The 23159-nt window shown below is 41.7% G+C and overlaps 1 protein-coding gene across 4 annotated transcripts in view; it reads right to left on the bottom strand.

Annotated features, from left to right (window-relative positions):
* The window catches only part of TLK1 (tousled like kinase 1), a 69354-nt gene extending 47612 nt beyond the window's left edge, over positions 1 to 21742 (bottom strand). The window contains exon 1 of one of the 4 annotated variants that reach the window (XM_071434930.1): positions 21602 to 21742. Coding sequence is in view for 1 of the 4 variants with exons in the window: in XM_071434928.1 (XP_071291029.1) it covers positions 19998 to 20145 (148 nt within the window). In the remaining 3 variants the exon portion in view is untranslated. The other 3 variants (XM_071434929.1, XM_071434931.1, XM_071434928.1) reach the window with 3 other exon arrangements.
* Positions 21743 to 23159: the final 1417 nt, after the last annotated feature.

Below are 23159 nucleotides of genomic sequence, written 5' to 3'. Positions count from 1 at the left end.
ATGCACTCAACTTCCTTCTTCTTCCCTATCTTTCTGAAAGTCTGGGTTTTCCTTACTGAAGAACCAACCAGAAAGGACTTTTTAATTTCCAGGAAAATAGGCTAATGAAGCTAATATTTCTGTCTCAAATAAAACAAACTATTTGGTGATAAACTATTCTGTAGTTAGGTAAACGTTGATCCAGGTCTCTTCCATTGGAAGTGCCTTATAAAAGCCAATGGAGAATAAAGTGACCCAGGACAAGTTGTCAGTCAAGGAATAGAGGGAGCACTAAAATATGAGTTTGGCAAAGTGAAAAAGCAAGACAAACCAACTAACATCAAACTGTATGGAATGAACGGAAATCTTGATTTCTAAGTTGGAAAATAACACCTGTTCAATTTAAAATAGAACATTTGGGCAGTGGGGTTGAGAAATTGATTAAACAAAAAACCAAAGTCACAAAATTGACCTGTGTTGCAAAACCATGTCTCGAGTAGTCTCTCTTCCACTGTTTGGTTTTGGGAATCACAGATAACAGAACTGGAAACAGCCTTGAAAATGAGTAATGTGCTAAGAAATCAAGTTGAGATGTTAGTATAATGGCATAAAGCCAAGCAGTTTTAATTTCAGAAGAGTTCAATTTCAAGGTAAGAGCAAAAATACAGCCCATTCTTAGCAGGAGCCTTTGAAGTACACCACCATCCAATGGTAATCACAATCCTGACGTCAAGAAGATCCCACCGAATTGAAATGAGCAGTCAGTAGGGCAGAGATAAAGAGACAATCTCTGAGATTTAAAGCAAAGCAAATAAAACAAAATCCCAGACCTATAGTTATGTCCAGACAATCCAAAGCCTAGAGGACACTACTTACCAATGCCCCAGGGCTACAGCTCTTCCAAAATACTTAGCAAACAGCTACAGATTACTCATGACAAAGTTTAACCTGGGAGTTTAGAAATGTTTAAAAACATTGGCTTCCCAAGGAACAGGATTAACTTGTTTTACAGAAGACTATGTAGCTACTATAACCTCCAACCAACAGGTAACCTGAAAAAGTTCAAGGTACTACATTCAAGTTGAAAACCTTAGCTGTATCTGAAACTAACAGTGGCAGTAGATGAAACAGGAAAGGATAAAAATATATCCTGATGTTCAAGTGAAACTAGCCTTTTGAAAAGATCATAAAAGGTAAGAAAATCCTAACAACAGAGGGACATATCGAAGCTCAAGGTAAAGAAAAAACAGAATCTGTTTAATTAATCAAGAGTAGTTTTAAAGACAGTAAAATGCAGTATTTCTCAGCACCTGAGAACACTGAGGCACATAACACAGCAGACACCCCCTAGCACTGCTAAGGTGCCTAGGTGAACTTAACAGGGTTTTCCTATTAATCTAAAGGAGACTGAGGGGTAAAAGACAGATAATTAGCAGACAGATCAGGCTTTGGTCTACATGAAACCTGTGGGAGGGAAATAATCTAACTGCCAAAATTTTAGCCTAAAAAAAGCACAACTGTGGAAAATCTAAAAGTATAAGAAAAAACCCTTTCCTACGAACATAAAAAGACAGCAGTTTTTGACAAATATTATACATATTAAAATACTAAGCAGAGAATTTTTTCTGATGTGGGAAAAAAATATCCCCAAACACAGTATAACTTCTAACCAATTTCTCATGGACTAAAAAGTTGACAAGGAAATGCATTTTGGATAGATTGCTGGGTTAATAAAAATTAATTCTTCTAGTGCCCAAAGAACAGGAAAATATTCCATGTCCCTTCTGTCCCCAAGATGCAGCAGTCTATTTCCTTTTGGAAATCTTTTTAAATTTACAGTAGCTCTTGAATGCTGTTTAAGTTGTTTAAGTTTCACTTTTCCCAATAGTTCAACAGTCCAGAAACTTGATCTAAAATAAAGAAAACTTTGGCTGCTGGATAGATAAGTAATTTTCTGCTAATCATTCTATAACAGACATCAATTCTTTAACGTTAAAAAAAATTGTAACGATCTTAAGAGTTCATGTCTGTGCTGCCACTTTTTGATTTCAATTTTGTGGCCAACAACCTGGAAAAGAGAAGAGAGTTACGGAGAAATATGTTCCTGAGGGAACCCCTGCCAACACCTTGAAAAAAGACTTATGAATAAAGCACTTGGGCCAGCTCCAGACCAGCTCGGAGACATTTGTGGGTAACAATTTAAGAATGTTTAATTCTCCCTGCCTTCATCTAGGCGCTGTATTCTAGGGATCTCCTGAGGATTATGTGTCTCATCAGATGGCTGTAGGCAGCAGAAGCAGAGATGAATTTACAAGTTGCCTACCAATGCTTTAATTTGGCCAAAGGCCAACAACATAAACTCACTCATGTGAGTGGGTGTATGCCACAAGGATGGTAGCTCAGGATGGCTCCTTGAGAGCTTAGGGAGCAAATGATTCAAACAACAGAGAGGACAACAGATCCCCGGGGTCTACTCTATTGTAACTGGGGCTAAAGCTGGCATGCAACCCTGCCCTAGGCAACACCTCATTTCTGACTAATCCCACTACCAATCCTACTCCCTGGAAGTACAACTGAATTGCCTGAAAGACACACCTGGCTCAAGACTAATGCTTGAATCAATAAAGAATTAATTCTCAGGAATTCCTGAGTGACAGTATTTCCCCTATGTATGCATACAAGAAATTACACTTTCCTTCAATTCCACAGACAACAACTGCACAGGTGTAAATACAACCTGTTTGAGGTGCAGTGCAGTACCCAAGAAAGACAAACAGCAATGTAAGAGAAAGATCTGAAAAGGGAAAAAAAAGCCGCAACTGACTGAGCACACCTCTAAAAATTATATCTAAGCATAAAAAATGGTAAAACCTGTATGTCTATGACAGCTTTCAAGACTGAAATCTAAATTAATGATGCTGATGGTCTGAAAGCTACTTTTTCCACAATACTCATTGAAACAATGGTATGCTGTCTCTCCTTTCAATTTTATTCATTCTTCAGAAAATGAATCAACATTTAGTTTTATTTGGCATATAAAATCATGTAATAGGTCAGTTTTCAGCCATAGTTTTCTTTCTGGCAGCTCTTCTTGAAGGAATTCTTCACCAATCAAACTTTTCTCATCTTGCCCCAGAAATTATGATGCCATTATTTTTGCAGGATGGGTTTTTTAATATTAGGGATAGGAATTGGCAAGTATGAACTAATCAACAAAGAGAAAGTAAGATATAGCACAGAACATTCAACATGTTATCTATCTATCCATTTCCCAGACTTTCAATAAAACTCCAGGTGCATTGTGTACAGGAAGCGTTAGCATAGCAAATACTGCTATGAGCAACAGAACCACGGCAAGGTCCTTCCTGAGTCTGTTGAATAGTGCTTCATGTGATGAATGAGGGGACAAACAACAATTGAAAGAACACACAGTGTATTTCTCCTTGTACTCAGCATTGGTGAGGCCACACCTTGAATACTGTGTTCAGTTCTAGGCTTGTCACTTTAAAAAGGACATTGAGGTGCTGGAGCCTGTCCAATAAAGGGCTTGTGAAAGGTCTAGAAAACCTGTGCTGTGGGCAATGGCTGAGTGAGTTGTTTAGTCTTGAGAAGGCTCAGGAGGGACCCCATCACTCTCTAAAACTCCCTCAAGGAAGGCTGTAGTGAAGTGGGGGCCAGGCTCTTCCGGGCTCTTGCCTTCAGCAAGAAGACCCAAAGAAATGGCCTTAAGGTGAGACAGGGGAAATTCAGATTAAATATGAGAAATCTCTTTTTCACTTTTAGACCAGTCAGGCACTGGCATAACTTGCCCAGGGAGGTGGTGGATTCACCAGGCCTGGAGATGTTTAAGAGGTGTCTAGATCTGAGTGATATATAATGGTTTCAATGATATTGCTAGGCTAATGGTCAGACTGGATGATCTTGAAGGTTTCTTCCAACCTTGATGATTCTACATTTCTTTATTACTAATCGATCAAAAGCTGTTTGTCTGGAATTGCTACTCCTCAATGGCACTTAGGAGGCTATACTTTCAAGACTGGTATCACACTATTCTCTCCTCTCCTTTGCACACCTTTACTGAATTCAATAGATCAGTTCATGGGCACTGTAACAGAAACACATGCTGTGCCCCATTGCAGAACAGTCCACTTGGAAGAATAATTCCCCACACCCAAAATCACTTTCCATGTCCAGTAATGCCTTTTAGGCTCTTATAAACAGTATTGAGTTAGGCAAGATCAGAGTGTACTTCCTATGTCAAAACCCCAGTCTGCAATATCTTTCCCCATCATGAAAGCCCTCCTATATCAATAAAACAGAAAAGCTGCTACAAAAAAAACACCACTTGAGAAAGTATCAACAGTGAATAATATTCCTTCTGGAAATGGCCTCATTTACAAAGCTTATTCTGAACTCACACAATTAATACTTTAAATAATAAAAAAATTGCCAGGTATTTACCAGGTATTTCAAATTGTTGGTACAATACCACATACAGAACAAGCCTGACAAGTCAACACTCTGAACATACACAAACTACACAGGTGATGTCCTGAACATGCTCATGACAAAGAATGGCATCCATTTCTTTGAAATTTGTTGCTATATATGACACTTGTTGATATAGCAACAAGTGTCACATTTACTTGCTTTTTTAAAAGGTCTGGATTCCTCACTTGCAACTGTTCTCTATATTATTCTGAACTACCAAGAGCAAGTTCTGATTTGGCAGAAGGATTTTGGTGTTTTTTCAACAAGGCCAACTTCCACCACTTAATAGCAAGCTGCCAGAGCCTGAATGTTACAAAGAAACAGAAAAAATTAGGTTTGTTAAGGCAGTTCTCACCGACCATTTTGCACTCTTCATTGCTAAAGATAACAGAGACCAGGTTTAGTTAACTCTCACTGTCTAAAATACTGCTCTAAGCATTTAGTCCATTTAGAACAAATATACAGATACTGAAAAACAAATGCATCTTCAGGAAAACTCATTTTTAATGACAACATCTGATTTGAACATTTGCTACGGTGATGGAATAATCAGAGATACAAAGCTCTCTTTTAAAGTGCTTTTAATAAAGTTTTGTTCCAGACAACTGTCAGTTTTGGCAGCAACTGGATAGCCAGCTAACACATCCACCTCATGTTTCTTGTCATCTCTGACCACTATACTCTGTGCATGCATGAATGTGATCCTAACCGCTCTAAAATCTCCCAAAAGGCTTTAAACAATCCTATCTAGATTCCACGCAGCTTTTTCCTGGAAAGGGAATATTTACTACACAGTTACAAGGTCAAAAGCAGTAACTTTTCTTTCTTCAGAGCTAAAATAAACATTCTGGTTAAGAAAAAATGCCACTAAATACATTGCTTTATGACTGTATGCTATGAAGTTAGAAGAAAAGTTAAAAAAAAAAGATGATGACACTCCTTTGGGTTGCCTTTGTCAATCAAAAGTAAAATAAGTCCTTGCTAGTGTCCTATAGAGCAGTATAAATGTTGATGTATTATTGCACTGTACTACTCCCACTACTATAAACAGATATGTAATGCACAGACAAGGTTGTGCTTACGATCCCTCTATAAGGTAAGAAAAACCTGTTTATATTTTTCAGAAAGCACCTATTGTCTTGGCCAAAGTTAACAAGACATCTGTGGCAGAACACTAAAAGACTGCCTGTCTACGTAGCAAACATCTGCCCGGAACACAACATAATGTCAAGAGAGATAAAACCTAACAGCCTGGGCTGCACACATGCAGGTGACGTGCTCCTGCCTATCTCTACATCTCCCTCTTCATCTACGTAGAGAAATGTGCAGCAATTACTCTTGCTTCCAGGCAACTCTGTAAAAGGTATCCAAACAGAAAGAGAGCAGCAGAATTTGCCCATTTCAGCTTCATTTGCTGCCAAAACCAGACGCTCCCTGTCCCCTTGGGGAAGAGGCAGCAAGCAGGGAGAAGCACACTGCAAGTTCATGGGTCACTTGTTGGTGATGCAGACTAACAGGTCACAAGATAACACCAGCTCTGTGATACTCTCAAATCATGCCACTCTGAACAAAAGGCTCACTACATTCCATCCCTCCATTTATTTCTATGCTGAAAAGGACTAAAAGCCAGGAGCAGTCCTGAAGAAGAAACATCTACCTAGAGAAATACTATAAAGTCCAGCAAATTTTATTTGCAGTATTCAGTGATAAGGAGGCAAACCGAGAGCTCTAAACACTTGTGTCCACAAAATGGCTGTTCTGCAAGAATTTAAAATGGCACAGGCCTTTTGCACTTATCAAAAACAAACAGTAGCTTCTGCTATCTGAAGAAGGAGTGGAGAGGAAGCTAAAAGCAGAGGTCACCTATTGAGCAGGAACAGAGCAAGCAATGTCTCTTCCCACAGGGCTTTTGGTTCTCACCCTCCTCAGAAAAAGTAAACTATGAAGGAAGAAATACAAGATGCTGCAGCTTTTCCCCAAATAAATTTTTTTAAGTTACCCATAAAGTAGAGAGGTAGGCCAAAACCCCTCAACAATTTAATAGAATAAATTTATTTTTCTGAGTTACAATACCAGTCATTTAGTATCTGAAAGCTGCATTTGTGTCAAGAGAAGTGTATTTCAGTTGTTAATTCCCTGAACTTCCTAATCTCATTACTTCTGTAGCTCCTACTGCCATTTCTACCCTCATGATCTTCAAAATCTCCCAAGTACAGACAGCCCACTGACCCTCGAGGCAAGTGCTCTGCTCCCTGGAGCACACAGGACAAACTGCTGACTGCAGTACCTAACTCTTAATCTGTATTAGTTTTGCTGTTACATGGCAAGGAACGTGTTCTAAACAAGAAACTAAAAAAAGCAAATTATAAGTATTTCCAAGTATATTCATTTATTTCACTTATTACATTGTGATCACCTAGAACATCAGCCCCATACAATTTTAACATCCAACATGAAAAAAAAGCTCATTACACCTCTAAGATTAAACCAGGACAGTCAATTCAACACTAATTGTAATTACAAGATATATCAAATATTTTGGCTTTTGCACTACAGCATTTTAAGAAAAAGGTATTAACCTCCAGTAACACCATTCATTTCCTCCTTTTTCAAAATACTTGTATGGCCCACACAGAATAGAAACCACAAAAAGCTGAAAAAAACCCCCATATTTTAAGATATTTAGACTGCAGAATCACAAGATTCAGCACAAACCACCAGAGGGCCTGTGCAACAGGGATCCTGTGCAGGATGCTGAGCAGGCCATGCTATCTGTGAGATGGCTCACTGGGTTCTTTCTCTTGGAGGCACCCTGTCTAGGTGGTACTCAGAGGAGCCAGCAACCAGCTTCTGCTCCTTCAGGTTGAAACCAAACCTTGGTTTGTTTTTTTTTTAATTTACATCTTAAATAATCCTGTTTCAATGAACACAGGAAGAAACTCATTTCCTCAAAGTCCCTTGTAGGGAGGAGATTCTCAGAACATGGCTAGAGAAATTACACACACAGAGAGCTGACATGTTAATGACTACACCTACTACACCTACAAGGTGGGACCTTGTAGCACTGGTTCCATTCCACAGATAGAGGAAAAAAAAAGACTTACGTGAAATGACACATGAATCCGTAAAAAGTTAGGTTTAAGGCTATGAGGGGGGGAGGGAATATTTCAACTTTTTACTCCTTACAGCCCAGCTACAAAGCCTGTTGATACCAACAGTATACACTGAATTCAGTTGCAACTTTGAGCACTGAACATTTTTAAAAATTTTAAACCCACTCAGTTCACACACAAAGAAACATCCTATGTAATCATCTGTCAAAAATTCAGTTTTAGTTTTGCTCAGCATTATCACTAAAGAAATTTGCATTACAGCCATTTCTCCTATCCAAAGCTCATTGCCTAATTTTAAACCAGCTTTCTTTTCTGCTATACTATCACTTTCATTCAAGTTTTAGAAGAAAAAAAAACAGAAGGGATTTTCATTCCTTTCAACACAGTCCCTTCCTAAGAAGTGCCCATCTTGCTGGCTAAGCGAACCTCGTGGAACACAGTCTGCAATCACATGAATAAAACTTCAAAAATGCTGTTAAAGCCCTAGGGGCAACCAGAAATTAGGAAAGAGCAGAGTTATAAGTCTTTGATATCACAAATTGGGAATCAAAATAATATTTTCAGGTATATGTTCAAAACATACTTCAAGACACCAGTAAAAATACTGACCTGTAATTAACATCACCCTCCATGCAGAAGCATGAACACTCACAGTACTACTGCCCTTTTATTCTCAAGGGATAAGGATGTTACACTGCCTTCTGTGGACTACTGTAGGCATGATTTTAGCAAAAGAAAGAGTGATCCAACCTCTCCTCCCCATCTGACAGGAGATAAAGCAGGATTTCTCCTTCAAATAGCTCACACCAGAGGCAGGGGAGTACCATGAATCCCTTGGACGGTTAAAGCAGGCTTTGTGGAGCCTACTTCCTGCAGCCAACTTAACAGAGACAGAACAGACCACGCTACTTGGGAGGCAGCAGCACACCGTACCAACATCTGACAAACTGGGATGCCTTTCATCTGGCACACATTTAACACAACTGATCCACTTTGGGGTAACTAAGCACCAGCTAACCACATGGAAAATACTTGAAAACTGAATACATCTATCGATGGACTTAAGAGAGGACCCAGAACCAGACCAGGCTTACTTCCATCAGTGAGAAAACACAAACAGTCCAAATGAGACCACAGCCCTAGCTGGACACTGCCAAGGCCCTGACAAGTCTGCAGGTGCATGGGAGTATCTGCCACATGCACCACACTCCCCACCCAGACTGCTGCTTTAGTGAGCTGTCTCAGTGACAACTTCAGCACTATTCAAAGCAACTGAATAAAAACACACCAGTAAGGAGTTTCACCAGCAGCAGTTCACTGAAGAACAAACAGGCTGAACTGGAAGCTGCCCTCCTCACCCTGCCTGTGCCCAGCGGGCAGGGCCAACACACACCACATGCCCCCAGAGCTGCGCAGCCAGGTCCCTTTCAGCTCCTGCACTGCCACAGTAAATATGAACATGATAAAGTCTAACCTCGGGAAAACTCCTAAATACAAGGTAGCAAATAGCAAAACAAATAACTGAGTACATGGGGCAGGTTTGGGTCTAACTGTTAAAATAAAATCAGTCTAGTCTCTAATGAAACCCTTTCCATCCCTAATAGATAGTCATGTTACCTATTTTGGCAGTTCCCTGAAACATTGAGTCACTGCTTTCATCTACTGCTTTCACACAACAAAATGTTGTTCTGTGAGTACGACATACTAACAAGATTATTTACCAAATGAGAAAACTCCACTAAAAATGGCTTCTTTTTTGGAAATAAGCTCTTCCACTCACTATCTTTGGAATGTTGATACAACGAACCAAATAAATTTCATGACTCAGTGGATGTAACAAAAAGCATTTGTAACAACTGTCTAACTTAAACCTGAAAAATCATGAGCAATTTCATTGAAGACTGAAAAAACACTAAAAACATCTGTTATTTCCCAAAAATTTCTCATCTAAACTATTACCCACAAGAACCTTAAAACTGGATTTCACCTTTTCTCAAGTGGTAACTGTGGTCAGTGAGAACTTTGACACCTCAGATAAACAAGCATTCCTCTCCAGCCTTCCTAGACACAGGTGCCTGTGACTGGGAAATCCTAAGTGCACAAAGCATTTGCCCTTGCTGCCAGCACTAAGCAGGAGAGCTCCCACATGGAGATGTGCTGCAGGACAAGGGAGGAGGCTCCTGGGCACATCCTTGGATCAGTCTCACTGAGCACATCCCCAGCTGAGCGTGGGAGGTCAAACATCCAGAAGGATCCTGGCCTACTGCACCCACCCACTCCCTGCACCTAAAGACTGCCCTCCTGCCAGCAATACCAAAAGCATGCACAAATGAAAGCTGAGCAGGAGGAGCACTGCTTAGAGAAGCACAGGGGAAGCAGAGAAGCAGGATGGTACTGGAGGTCACCCATGCAGTCCAGCACCAGTCAGGAAGGGAACCTGGTAGTAGGAGAAGGCAGGCTGAGTGTTCTGGTGGTATAGGAGAGAGCACACATCCCATCCAGGGACAGCAGGGAGGATGGCATACTACCAAATTCTGCAACTTCTGATAGTCACTGGTATTGCTGCCTCATTGCTTGCTTCCCTTAGAAAGATGGGATTTCAAAGCCACAAGAACAACACACCAAAAAATAGTAAAAATAGCTGAAAATTTTCCTTTTTTTTTTTTTTTTTTTTGTTTGAACAAACTTGAAGAGAAAGATTTAAGGGAAACAGCAGGAAGGTGGTGTCAGACACTGGCAGAGACTGGTGCCTGTTGTTTGCACTTCTCTGGAAGAAAAAAACAAGTGAAAGGCTCAGAGAACAGCATGTTGTGATTTAGCCAAGAGAACAAATCAGGTCAACTAGCAATCACACAACATGGGGGGAAGAAAAGCCAAACCTCGCCACTATTAGGGTAATTCACTGGGGATTTCATTGTCACAGCTTCACTATTTCATACCCAAATTATGATAGATGTTACAAGTATAAGAAACAGGGAGAAAATACAAGAAACACAGTATTAATGTATAATCTAATACACAACTGGGCTGTTGTGAACTTTACATATTTCTGTTCTTCTGCTTAAAAACAAACAGTACCAAAACCTGAAACTCATGATGTGGCAAAGCTAGCATGATTAATCCAAATGCCAATCTTTGTACCATCTGCAATCATCATCAGGTTTAACAAAATTATGTATTTGAAAAAATGAAACAAGTTTTTAAGAGGTATGTAATAATTAACAATAGGAATTTAGAACATTTTTACTAAAAGGCAGCTGAAATCTTTGCATAAGTTTAGCTTGTTTATGAGACTGCTTTGTAAATGCAGGGTCCTAACAGCAACATTAGTATTCCTAATGATAAAACAGTTCACTGAGAAAATTGTTTGTGTATACATAAAAATGTGTAATTTCAGGACATATAAAACTGCTGCTTCCTTAATAGTAACCACTTGCATGTTCTGGATATGGTAGCATGTATCAAGCAAGCAACTGAGAAAAAAATCTTGTATGGATGCAGAATACAAAATACCACCTAACAAGGAAGACCAACATGACATTTGCTTTTCAGTTTGAATACTGGTCTAACTCCTCTTAAGCATTATTTGTATCACAATCATTTAATAATACAATTTGATTACAAAGAGGTAATATGCAATACGATTGTATAAGTAAATTCAATAAGCAATGAACTTCAGAAAAGCAAACTGTGGCCATAACATGCACAGCAGAAAGTACTTTTTAACTCTCATTTAAAAATTCTAAACCTGCATCTTCAGGAATTACTTCTACTTGAATCCTACTTGTAACTTTAAAATACTAAAATCCCACTCCTCATGAGACCCTTCATAAGACTAAGAACACAAGTACTATAAGAAGAATTACTCCGCTTTATTCAAAGTTAGAGCTTGTGGAGAGCTTACAAGAGAGCCTCTTACCAAAGTGTGACTAAAACGACTGAAACTAAACCATGACACTAATTTAATAGTCAAGAAGCTTCTAAAACGTATCAAAGACACAGCAAGCACTTCCAAACAGCCACCACCTCAAGAAATAACTGAATTGCCAAAAAAACCCTGAAAAAAACCAAAGAAAAACCCTAGTAATACCAATAAAACCGCTCTTTATAATTGCTGCTACCACGGTTAAAATAAAAAAAAACTTACTTTGTAAAAATAATCACACTCCCTAGACCACCACCACTCCTGACTGTTCTACAGATGTTAAAGTGATTAGTATTGATAATGTGTGGATTTTCTTTTCAATTGCTTTATAATGAAAATATCAACTTCCTTAAGGACACTACTTTTCTCATCACCTTTACTTAGAATACTCTAAGAAATAGAAAAGGCTTCAACATCCTTGAGAAGCAAAGTAGTTACCAAGAGGGGATTAGGATACACACTAAAATTGGCTAAAGTACTGTTGCAAAATTAAGCACAAAACTGTGGAACCTATAAGAACATAGCATTAACTAGAAGAAAAAACAGTATTTACCAAATACAGTCAAGCAGTGTACAGGTTGGATTAGTCTAAGCCCCAGGAGTGAAAAAAAGAAGTATTACAAATCCTACTTGTAGCATCATCTCAGTTTGTCACCATAGAATCAAGAGGCCAAAGAGTTCCATGGTGGAGAACAGAAATGGAAACACACCTGCTGGTCAATCTACACGGTCCCACTGTGGGAAGACTAGGATCTAAATGATACTATTTCAGATTTGCAGGACTTGTGAAACTCATATATTTATTTCTAAGATTACTTTCCCATTTCTTGCCCTTCAGCATATAGTTCAGAAGTTTGTTTACTTATTTAAAAAAAAAAAAAAAGCAATCCACCAAATGTTATAGCTGCAAGACACAGTGTTTGAAGTCTCTACACATCTTTCAATTCAAGGTAGTTACAAAATAAAATAGCTAAAAGTCTAAAAAATAAAACAGCTAAAAAGTCTAAAAATAAAATAGCTAAAAGATTTTTCTAAAAGCATCAGGATTTCCTTTATTCCTCAAAAAAAAGGCTATTTTTCTCTTATTGGTATAGATCTATTAGAAGTCCATAGAAATGGAATCTAGTACTCCTCAACCCCCCAAATAACTATGGTCAGGCTTCATTTCCTGTAAAAGGCACTCTGGAGTTTCTTACCATCATTCCCATCTCTTAAAATACAAAGTTCAGACTGCTTTGTTCTTAAGGACATTATAAAGAAAGCATTGCAGCCTTAAGTTTCCACTACTTAAAACTGCAGATTTGATGAGGTGAGATACATTGCCTAATGCTCCTGCTGCCACCTCTCAGCAAGCAGAGGTGGTCCTAGGGAATACCAACCTTCTCCGTGATGTCCAGTTTCACATAAAAGCTCCAGTAAATGAACTTTCCCACTCCAAAGTGACCAGATTCCTGCTGCAGCTGTGTAGTCACTCAGCAATCACTAGCTGTCTCTCTAAATCCTTGGAGGACAGTAGTCAGCTTCAGAGCCTTTCCAGCTAAAGCTACTGAGCACAAGGCAGGCAATTTCTCTTATTTGTGCTTTTTAAAAATATACTTCAACACCAAATGTTTAATTGAAGCTTGGAGCTTAGAGTCTATGGTGAGGTTTAAAGTTTATGATCTATTAAATTCATAAAAGACAAAAATATTCAAACATTATAAACTTGAATGCTCTGCTGGCAGACAGACCATCACATCACTGGAAGCTGTGGGTGAGCTGCCTGAATTGGAGTTCTGAAGCACTTGATCAGCTTTCACCAGCAACTGCCATTTTTGTTTGCTCAACCACTTCAGCAGTTGGTTTACTCAGAACTGCTGAAGAGCAACCAACAACTTTTTCAGAAAGCAGGAAAGCCTGGCTTTCTCTTCCAAATTATGAACATGAAGGACTGGTGACTGGATTTGATCTATTAACTCCAAATTTCGCAAGGCACAGTGACCAGAAGCAATTTACTCATTTCACAAACTACAAACAATTCTCCTTTTTCTAGTTCAAATGCAAAGCACATTTAGATATATTTGTTTCTTATTATGTACGTAGCACAATTAGAATTCACTTTATTTAACTAACAACGTTAGCTAAAAGCTGTCTAAAGCATGGGGAATTACATTTCTTAATCATAAAGAACCTAAGCAGTGTAACTCCTTAAACAAATGCATATAGATGTGTCCCCTCCTGCCTAGCAAGAGGTACGATCAAATTAGACCAATTAGAATCAACTTTGCTTTAGAAAAAATAATTAAGCACAAATGCAAAATAAAATTAAAAACAATTATTTAATCAGGGTTTCCTGCTCACTGATTTAAGTCATGATTAATAATACAGTCACTGATTTCAGTCAATCCCTCCAGCACGGACCCATCCCAAAAGGTCGCACAGTCCCAGTCTTCCCCCAGCATCTTCAGCATGTCCAGCTTCACTTAAGACCTTCTGCTCCCTTCTTCCAGGACTAAATTTGAGGTGAATTAAAGCTTACAAGCAGTCATGTTTCTGCCACCTACCACATCCTCCCCAGGAAAAGCCTAGGTGCCAAGATTTTTCTGCCATTGCAATCCCATTGCTCTGCTCAGGAATGAGAGAAAGGAGTAAGACCTCCAGAGAGAAGATGCCTGGGAAGGAAGCAGACCCTTACTTCCTACCCCAAACAAAGCATCTCAATAAGGATGGAGTTAGGATCATGGGAAATGGAGGATCCAAAATACCTTCTGATGCTCACTAATGCTTCCCTATTCCTAGAGAACTTAGTCCTTAAGTGCTGAACAAAAAGTGCAGTACTTGTTATTTTCAGCAAATATTAGAAGTTTTCCACTTGCAACACCTGAAAAACTGGGTTATATTATGGTGGCCAGCTTCTGTTTAACTGCTCTCCAACGATCATAACTGAAGTACTGGCATTCTCAACAGAAACCCTGACCACTCTTCTTCCTCTACCCACCTTCATGTCCACTAAGAGCAATTTGGCAACCCAAATCTGCCTTTTCCTCTTTTATAACTGAAACGCACCAAGCCAAACAGAAAGAAGTTCATAAAGCTTTTCTTCCTCCCACTTGTGTGCTTTCATGCTTTTTAGCTACAATTCAAGAACTACTCTACTGCATAAAAACAATTTACTAACTTCAACATTTTTTCTTGTGAAAAAAAACCCAGCATGGAAGCAAAAAATTTAGTATGGGAGCAAATGGATTGGGAGCAAGTACTACTTCAAAACACAACCTTATACCAAGAACACAAAAAGCATAAAGGACTATTTAAGCCTGTCATATTTCCATAATATCAATTCAATTCTTAAGGTAGCAAAATTCTATAGAACTAACTTTGCTCATGATGCACGTATATATGGTAGTGTTTCCAAGCAGTCACAACAATATTTTGCAATCATTTAGGATTATCAGGCTCTAAGAAAATCCACAGAAATGTCAATACTAACTGCAGACTACAGTTATTACTAACAAGCAAGTTTACTTCAGCTTGGTGGAGAAAAAAAAAATTACTTGCTGAAAGAAAAAGCAAACAAGAAAAAACATAGAGGGGAAGAAAAATGAATGAGAGAACTAACAAGTTTTTTACTTGAATGGAGATAATAAATATAAACATCCTGTCCCTATGTCAATTCCCTCTCTCGATTTAAAATAGAATAGGTTAATGGGAAATTCCATTCCAGGAAGAATAAAGCAGAATTAAAACAAAACAGTTGGCCAAGAACTAATTTACACTATTTGCTACAGCACTTGCATTTTAGAAAACCAGATTCAAAAAAGGATTTGTATTAAAAAAGGCTTCCTTTCCCATTTTTCATTTGGACACGCTACAAGATCTCCAAAGAATTTGGCATAAGCATCAGCTTACTATGAGAATCACATCATCAACAAAACCAGCAATAATATCACAAGCTAGAATTTGTGTGTATCACTGGCACAACATTAATCTCAGACAACACCTTCTCATGCTACAGCCAGCCTAAATAACCTTTTATGATTGCTGTGCTCATTCTGAGTAAAAATAAACCATCATTTTTAAATACAAAAAGTGTTCCTGTTCTTCTCTGCCCTCATATAAACTGGCCAAATCAATAAAATTTTAAATCTACAGTTGAATGATAAAAGCCAACAAACTTACTGAGAACTTCCTGTTAAAGCAAATAAAGTAGCTGATATTTTACACCACATGCAAACAACAGAAAACAACAACCCTGGAAGTTTTAATGAGATTCAGGTTGCTTTCATGTTCATGGACTAATATACTGTATGTAGCATACAGATACAATTCTGGCATTTAGAAGCGTTTTCTAGACTGGAAACTTAAGGAGGAAATAAACTGTACCTTTGTGCTCAGACACACAACTACCATCACATTTTGGGTAACAATAAATACAAACAATACACATTTATCAAATTTTATTTAAAAAGTCACCAACAAAATTTGCTACCCATACAACATAACTTCTTCAAAGACTGTCAAATACATGGCCTAAGTTTATTTACCATCATATTACCATTTACCATTCTGCCATCATATATAAATTTGGACTGAAATTTGCATTAATGTTGTGTTAATTCAAAGTTCTATTTGGAATTCTATTTTGCTTTTAGAAGAGTATTGAAAGTCAACAGCACACACAAAAAATAACTTACAAAGCATTATGCTTAATTACCAGACACTGCAGCACCACCCAGTGAGCCAACCACGTGCTGGGCTGCACCAAAAGCAGCATGTCTCTAACGTGAAGGGAGGGCATTCTGCCCCTCTACTCCAGTCTGCTGAGACCCCACCTGGAGGCCAATGAGGGACACGGACTGCTGGAAGAACCCAGATAAAGGCCATGAAGATGATCAGAGGGCTGGAGCATCTCTGCTATGGAGACAGGCTAAGAGAGTTGGGGTTGCTCAGCCTGGAGAAGAGAAGGCTCTGGGGAGACCATACAACACCTTCATACCTAAAGGGGGCCTATAAAAAGTTGGACAGAGACTTTTTACAGGAGCATGAAGGGATGGGACAAGGGACAACAGCTTTAAATGGATACAGAGTAGATTTAGATTTGATATTAGGAATAATTTATTTACTTGGGGGTGGTGAAACTCTGGAACAGGCTGCTCTCCAGTAGCTGTGGAGTTGCACCTGCCACATGCCTGGAAGTGTTCAAGGCCAAGTTGAATGGGGCTACCTGGTCTAGTAGGAGGTGTCCTTGCCCATGGCAGGGGGTTGGAACTAGATGATCTTTACAGTCCCTTGCAACACAAGGCAATCTGTGGAACCTCTTCTGACTCTGCCCTGTCAGCATTGGCCTGAACATTCTCCATTTACAAAACAGCACTTTGCAGGTATGTGCTTTAATATTTTTAGTTACACGCATGAAGCAGACAAAAGTAAAGAAACTTCAAGCAGGAAATTGTGTGACTGCAATTATGTGAGCTATGGCACAAGATTTAGTCACACAACCACACATACAGTATGTAAAATAATACCTCATAACAGTCCTCCTAAATTCCTGACAACATCTACTGCAGAGCTCTTAAGTGACCACATATACCACACATAAGTTATGGGAATATAAAACAACTGACAGAATGACAGACATTTACCAGTTACACTAAAATGCAAATAAGAGATAGTTCTTATACAGTAAAAGTGTACAGCTGCAACTGTATTCAAGTCCATCCCAGTCTTTTTATTTCAAAACCTCAAAACATAAATTCAAATCAATACAGTGAAGCCATGAAGCCACTCTAGATCAAGATATAGAAGACAGCATCCAATGGAAAATGTTCCTGCAATGTTACAGTGCATTTTAAAAGATTAAAATATTTTTTAAATATTATTTCCTCTAATTTCACCCACCTTTTCCAAGTAGTCTCTTGATACTGACAAGACATTGCCATTTTTTTAAAAACGTGTTTGTGCAATCGTTATATATGCCAGAGCTTTCTTTTTCTGCTTTTTTCTTATTAGAGATTCCAAAAATATTTTTAGAACTTCCTAAATCAAGATATGGAGAGCTTCTGTTCTGAATAAACCAGAATCTTCAAATGCCCATATGAGACATGTCAGCTGATACCAAACCTTCATAGGTGAGGTCAGATCAACCAGAGCACACGTGGTACACTCTGTGAAGGTCTACACTTCCAAAGGCAACAGGGACATAACTCTCACCAAAGCCAACCAAAGGGATTTTAATCCACAAACAAGAAGGCCAGGCTGGGAAAGAAGCTCTGCACAAGTGCCAAAAGCGCTGTATCAGTAAATATTACCCACTCAAAACTGGCACCAGCAGCAATGCAGCTGTGATCCAGTATGGGCCAGCAGCCTTGTGCACTGCTCCAGAACTCACAGGCTCCATTAACATCACCAGGTATCACAAGTTTAGAATTGATAATGGCCCAGGCTCCCATAAACACACTGCACTGCAAATATTCCTTGTTTAATAGTTTGAGCTGGCATCAATCTTTCACATATATAAGCCAATGTCTATGACCATACTAATGTATTTTTATTTCAGGGCCTATTGATTTCTGGCAAGATATTTCTTTGTAAAACATATATACATAAAGTAAGATGCCTTGATAACATCCACAAGCATGAATGCAAAACATGAACCCAAGCATGGCAGCTTATGCTCATTTTCAAAGACAGCTACCTAGCGAGAACATACAATTTAAACACAACTCAGGAACACCATGCAAATACAACACATTATAGTACCGAGCAAACACCAAGGTTTTGATTACTTTTAATCCATAATCTGTATTAGAGGATGCAAATTACAGTACCCAGAAAAATCCAACAGCGTGAGTTGTAAGAAAGAAAAACGTAAATAGCATAATCATCATATTAAAAATGAGCTTCACAAAACATATTTCTCTTGTCTCAACAGAGCTACTCAAGGAACACCATTTTTTTTTTAAATAAATAGATATGTAATTTATATTGCAATAATAATTTCAAATTTGTATGGCAGGTATTTGAAATATATCCAAAAATATCCTACATATACATATTACCTGCATGCATATTCATAAAAAGAGTTGCAACAGTGAAGAAACCTGCTCTCAATAAACTTAAAACTATGAATTTGGCTGCTGCTGGTGGTTTTTCTAACAGCTTTGCCTTCCCAGAGAAGACGAGCACAAAATGCCTGCCACTTTACTCAGCATCTTTAACATATACCATAATTCCTTCCCAGGTATTTTCTAGAGCATTTCATGTCAATCTACCTGCAGGAGCGTGTGCAAAAGTGACACAGAGTGATACAAGTCTGACAACTACTGGTGTGGAAAATGGAGAAACCAGACTGCATTATACATTTTCAGGATGTCGAGTCCCTGCTACCAAGTCCCTACATTGCTTATCAACCAAATAAATAAAAAAAAAAAACCAAGAAAACCAAAAAAAAACAAGCAAGCAAGCAACCACAGGAAGACCTAAAAAACAAAGACTCTCCATCTTCGCAACTATTTCTATTTTAAGTTAGCAAGTTTCCTGCTTGGGCGATGACGTTTTGCAGATGCTACAAGAAATGCTACATGGTATTCATTAATCTGGGGCAAATCAATTAAAATTATACAACTGCTCGGTATGCAAGTATCTGTGCATAAAAGTTCTCCTCCGCCACTAACTGGCGTTCAGCAAGTAGTTATTTTAGCTAAAAGCGCCGAGCAACTCACTAGCTGTATAACTGCTACATCTTGTGGCAACACAACACAAGGAGGAAAAGCAGACAATACCCGAAAGGGAACAGCGAAGGGACTTGTTTGCTCATAACCTTCATACAGATATTCCCTGCAAACACCCACAACACCCTGCTGTCGCTGTCGGTGTAACACAAGAGGGGAGGAGCAGGGGAGGGAGGAGAAAAATATTATCATCGAAGGCGTGATGGAGGACAGGAGAAAGTTGCAGTCATTCCGTGGCGGCCGCAAGGCGCCCTGTCACTTCTGGCCGCAAAACCGGCCGCCCCCAAGGGCGCTTGCCCCACGGGGACGAACCTCCGGCCCCTCTCTTCCCACCTCCATGATGCCAAAAGTGCCCAACTCCCTCCAGCAACAGCGGCTGCATCCTCCGGCGCAGCACTTCTACTTAGCCGCTGGCGGAGGGGAGCCTATTTCGGGGAGGACGCGGCGAGCGGCCGCCCGAGGAGACGCGAGCGGCTGCGGCAGGCGGACGGCCCGGGGACGGAGGGAGCACGGCGGGTCCCCCTCCGCGGCCCGGCGCGGGGGGTAACAACGAGGCGCCGCCGCGCTGACGAGCGGGCGGGGGCGGCGGGGCCCCGCTCGCCCAGCGACCGAGGTTCCGCTCACCACCACCGGGCCCAGCGCTGACCCCGCGCCGCCGCCGGGGGCACCGGCCTCTCCCGCCGCCGCTTCCCAGCGGCCCGGGACCGGCCTCCGGCGGCGGTGGCTGGGCCCCTCCCCAAGGGCCGGGCCCCCCGCGCAGCCCCGCGGCGCGCTGGTTACCTTCCTTGGGCGGCTTGCCGGGCGGCGCGCCGTGCAGCTGGGAGGCCGCCGCCGCCGCGGAGCAGCCCTGCAGGCTCGGTGGGGACGTGGAGAGCCGGGACCAAGATGGCGGCCCCTCCAAACTTCCACTGCTACTTTGGACACTCATCAAGCTACTTTCCTGGAGCCCGGCAGCCGCCGGGGGCGGCGGGGAAGGCGGCGCGGCGGGGGGACACCCAGCGCCGCGCTCATGGCCGGGGGGCCGGCCCGACACCGGCGCGGGGAGGCCGCCGGCTGGGAGCGAGCTCCGGAGGCAGGCGGGGCGCGGGAGAGACGGGGCGCGGGGCCAGCGCAACCTGCCCGCACCTCTGCACTGCGTCGCCGCCGCCGAGCAGCCGCCTGTGTCTGAGGCCAACCTTCCCCGCCGCCGCCGCCGCTGCCGCCGGGGAGGGGAGGGGAGGGCGCAGGCGGGGAGGGGTCATGCGCAAACACGATCGCGAGCCGAGCGAGCGCCGCGCTCCGCCGGCGCCCAGCCGAGCCCCGCCGAGCCGGAGCCGCCCAGGGGCGGCCGGCGGGAGCGGCGCCAGCCGCGCACGCACCTGCCCCCGGCCCTGCTGCGCCGCGCGGCCCGAGCGCGCCGGCTGCTCCCGCCTCCGGCTTCCGACCCCGGGCCGGCTCGCAGCCGCCCGCCGGCTGACCCCTCTCCCCGTGCATGCCCGTCCCGCGGCGACACCTCCCCGCCTTGCCCAAGCGCGCACCTTCCGCGCCGCGGGCGGCCCTCCGTTGGCCGCCCCGGCCCGGCCGGAGCTAGCTCCCCTGAGGCCGCGCCGTTCCCCTCCGTCTCGGTTTCCTCGGCGGCGCGGTCCGCCCGTGCCGCTTCGCCTTCCCCCGCGCCCCGCCGCCACGGCCATGGTGGTGTCGGGGCGGGGCGGCGGGGGCGGGAGCGGCGGCGGAGACGGTACGCGCGGCTGCCGCGGCCGGGGCCGGGGCCGCGCCGCCCGGCACCTCCCCGGCGTGCGGCCGCGCGGGGCGAGCCCAGCCCGCCGCTGCGAGAGTGCGGGCGGCAGCGGCGGGGTTGAGCGGGCTCGTCCCTGCGCGGTCCAGGTGAACGTTGTGCAGGCAGCATCTCCGGGCGCTCTCGGGCGCCTGCCGCGTCTCAGCGTTCTTCTCCCGGACAGGACGGTGTGCTAGCAGAGACTCGGGGGCACTCGGGAGAAGCTGATGACCCGAGGGAGAGAGAAGGCTTTGGCCGCCAGCCGCAACCCGCTTCGCTGAGGAGCGGGATCTCCCACCGGGTGAACTGGAAGTCGGGCAGGAGTCATTTACCAGGCCCACCGCCTCACCCGCTACAACCACCAGGCTGGGGCTCCAGGTGGGCACCAGCGCCGACCTGGCAAATTTCAAAACGTCCCTCTCTGCCTTGAGTTTAGAGACTAAAGTGCAAACTTAGCCGAATTTTTCAGTTATTCCTTCCTTAAAATTAACATAATCATGACTGAGAATGTAAGATAGATGGAAAGTCACTTCTGAAACAAAGCCTTTTAATTTACCAGTGCAACTGGTAAATATATTTTATATATATTTATATATATATAACAGGGATAAAAATGACTATGATTACTTACAAAAAATCACGAGTTGCAGATATATTGCACTTTGTGTATAAGAAGAATTATCTTCATCATTCAGGCATGGCGCTTATTTTGTGGTTGCTGTGTGGAGACATCCTGTCCATCTACTAACCTACTTTCTCCTTATTTGAGAATGACAGGCATAGATTACTAATGTTGGATTGCAGCTCTCTGCACAACACACATATTACTAATTCTGTCTCTTCCTTTTAAAGTGACATCTGTGAAATTATCTAAGATCTTCACCTCCCACAAGTATACAGCATAGCTGGAAGTTTCCTTGCAGTTTGGTATTAACTTAAAGTAAAAATTAGTATGTTTACTTGATAAACAAGTCACTTCCAGGTCATATATCTAGTAAGAGCTAATATATATATGGATAGATATAGATAGATTTTTTTTTTTTGCAGAGAGGTGATCTGATATTTCAACAAGGACTTGCTTTTAAGGACTTGATCCTAAAGACTTTATGTAAGCAAATTACATCAGGAAATTTCCAATACTTGGGAGTGAAGTAAAACAGTGCTAGTTCACTCTGACTGCATTAATACTTAGCAGCTGGTATAGAATATTCTTGCTAGGTAAAAACTAAAACATACTCATAATCCCACAATCCAAATGATAGCATAAATGAACATGCACCTGGCTTCCTGATGCTGCAGCATGCTGCTTCTAAAATCTGCCAAGTAAAAAGCAGTAACTGAAAGAAACTGTCTCTTCATTTATAGCCCCTTGCATCCACTTAATACAAACCCCTGCTATCCTTACAAAACCATACATAAGTAAGCATTCTTTCTTCCAGTTTTGCTTACAAACTGTTGCCTACAAATCATTCCACTGACATAGTTGGGACTTGTTCAAATAAAGCATTATTTGCTTTGATTAGGTGAACAGGACATCATGAAGAAGATCCCATTCATTACTTCCTCTATCAGACATGCAGATTAAATATTATAAAAATGCTGAAGTGTCTTTTATATTTTCATTAACACTATGAAAAATAATCAGATCTTTGCCATGTCATAATGCGTTAGACAACACCTCATCAAGGGACCAGGAGTAAGTGGGCACATACTGCATGACTTCCCAGCAGAGCACAGTATCTGCTGCAAAATATGGGTTGAGTCTGCATTTTGTAATATAGTAGAGCTGTATCTCTTGGTTTCATGAGTTGTTGATGTAGAGATTGAAAACAGTGTGAATTATATAGATCATCTCCAGATGAGACAACATAAATAACTTCAAGAATACATGGAGTTGGGTATATACCTCTCTTTAGTTTACAGAAAACCTACTTTCTTACTGAGTTAGAGCTGACACTGATTTTAATGTACCCCTTTATTGGTAAGCCACATTGCTTCAGTGTTACGAATTTAATAGTATCATGGCAGGAGAGAACATCTTCCTTAGTACTTTTCAGAAATCTCAAATTTCGAAAGACTTCCCTTATCAAATAGCATTGTAAATGTACATAATGCTTTTCCTTGAATGCCCTGTCTTTATTTTGCAATAAAACTTTATGATCTAGTGGCAGAGAGATGGCCTTTCTCTC

The sequence above is a fragment of the Agelaius tricolor genome, unplaced genomic scaffold (assembly GCF_023055355.1).
Source record: "Agelaius tricolor isolate 1412-34295 unplaced genomic scaffold, bAgeTri1.0.p SCAF_10, whole genome shotgun sequence".
Taxonomy (NCBI): Eukaryota; Metazoa; Chordata; class Aves; order Passeriformes; family Icteridae; genus Agelaius; species Agelaius tricolor.
Note: the sequence above shows the minus strand (reverse complement) of the source record. Positions and strands in the feature narration are given on the sequence as shown.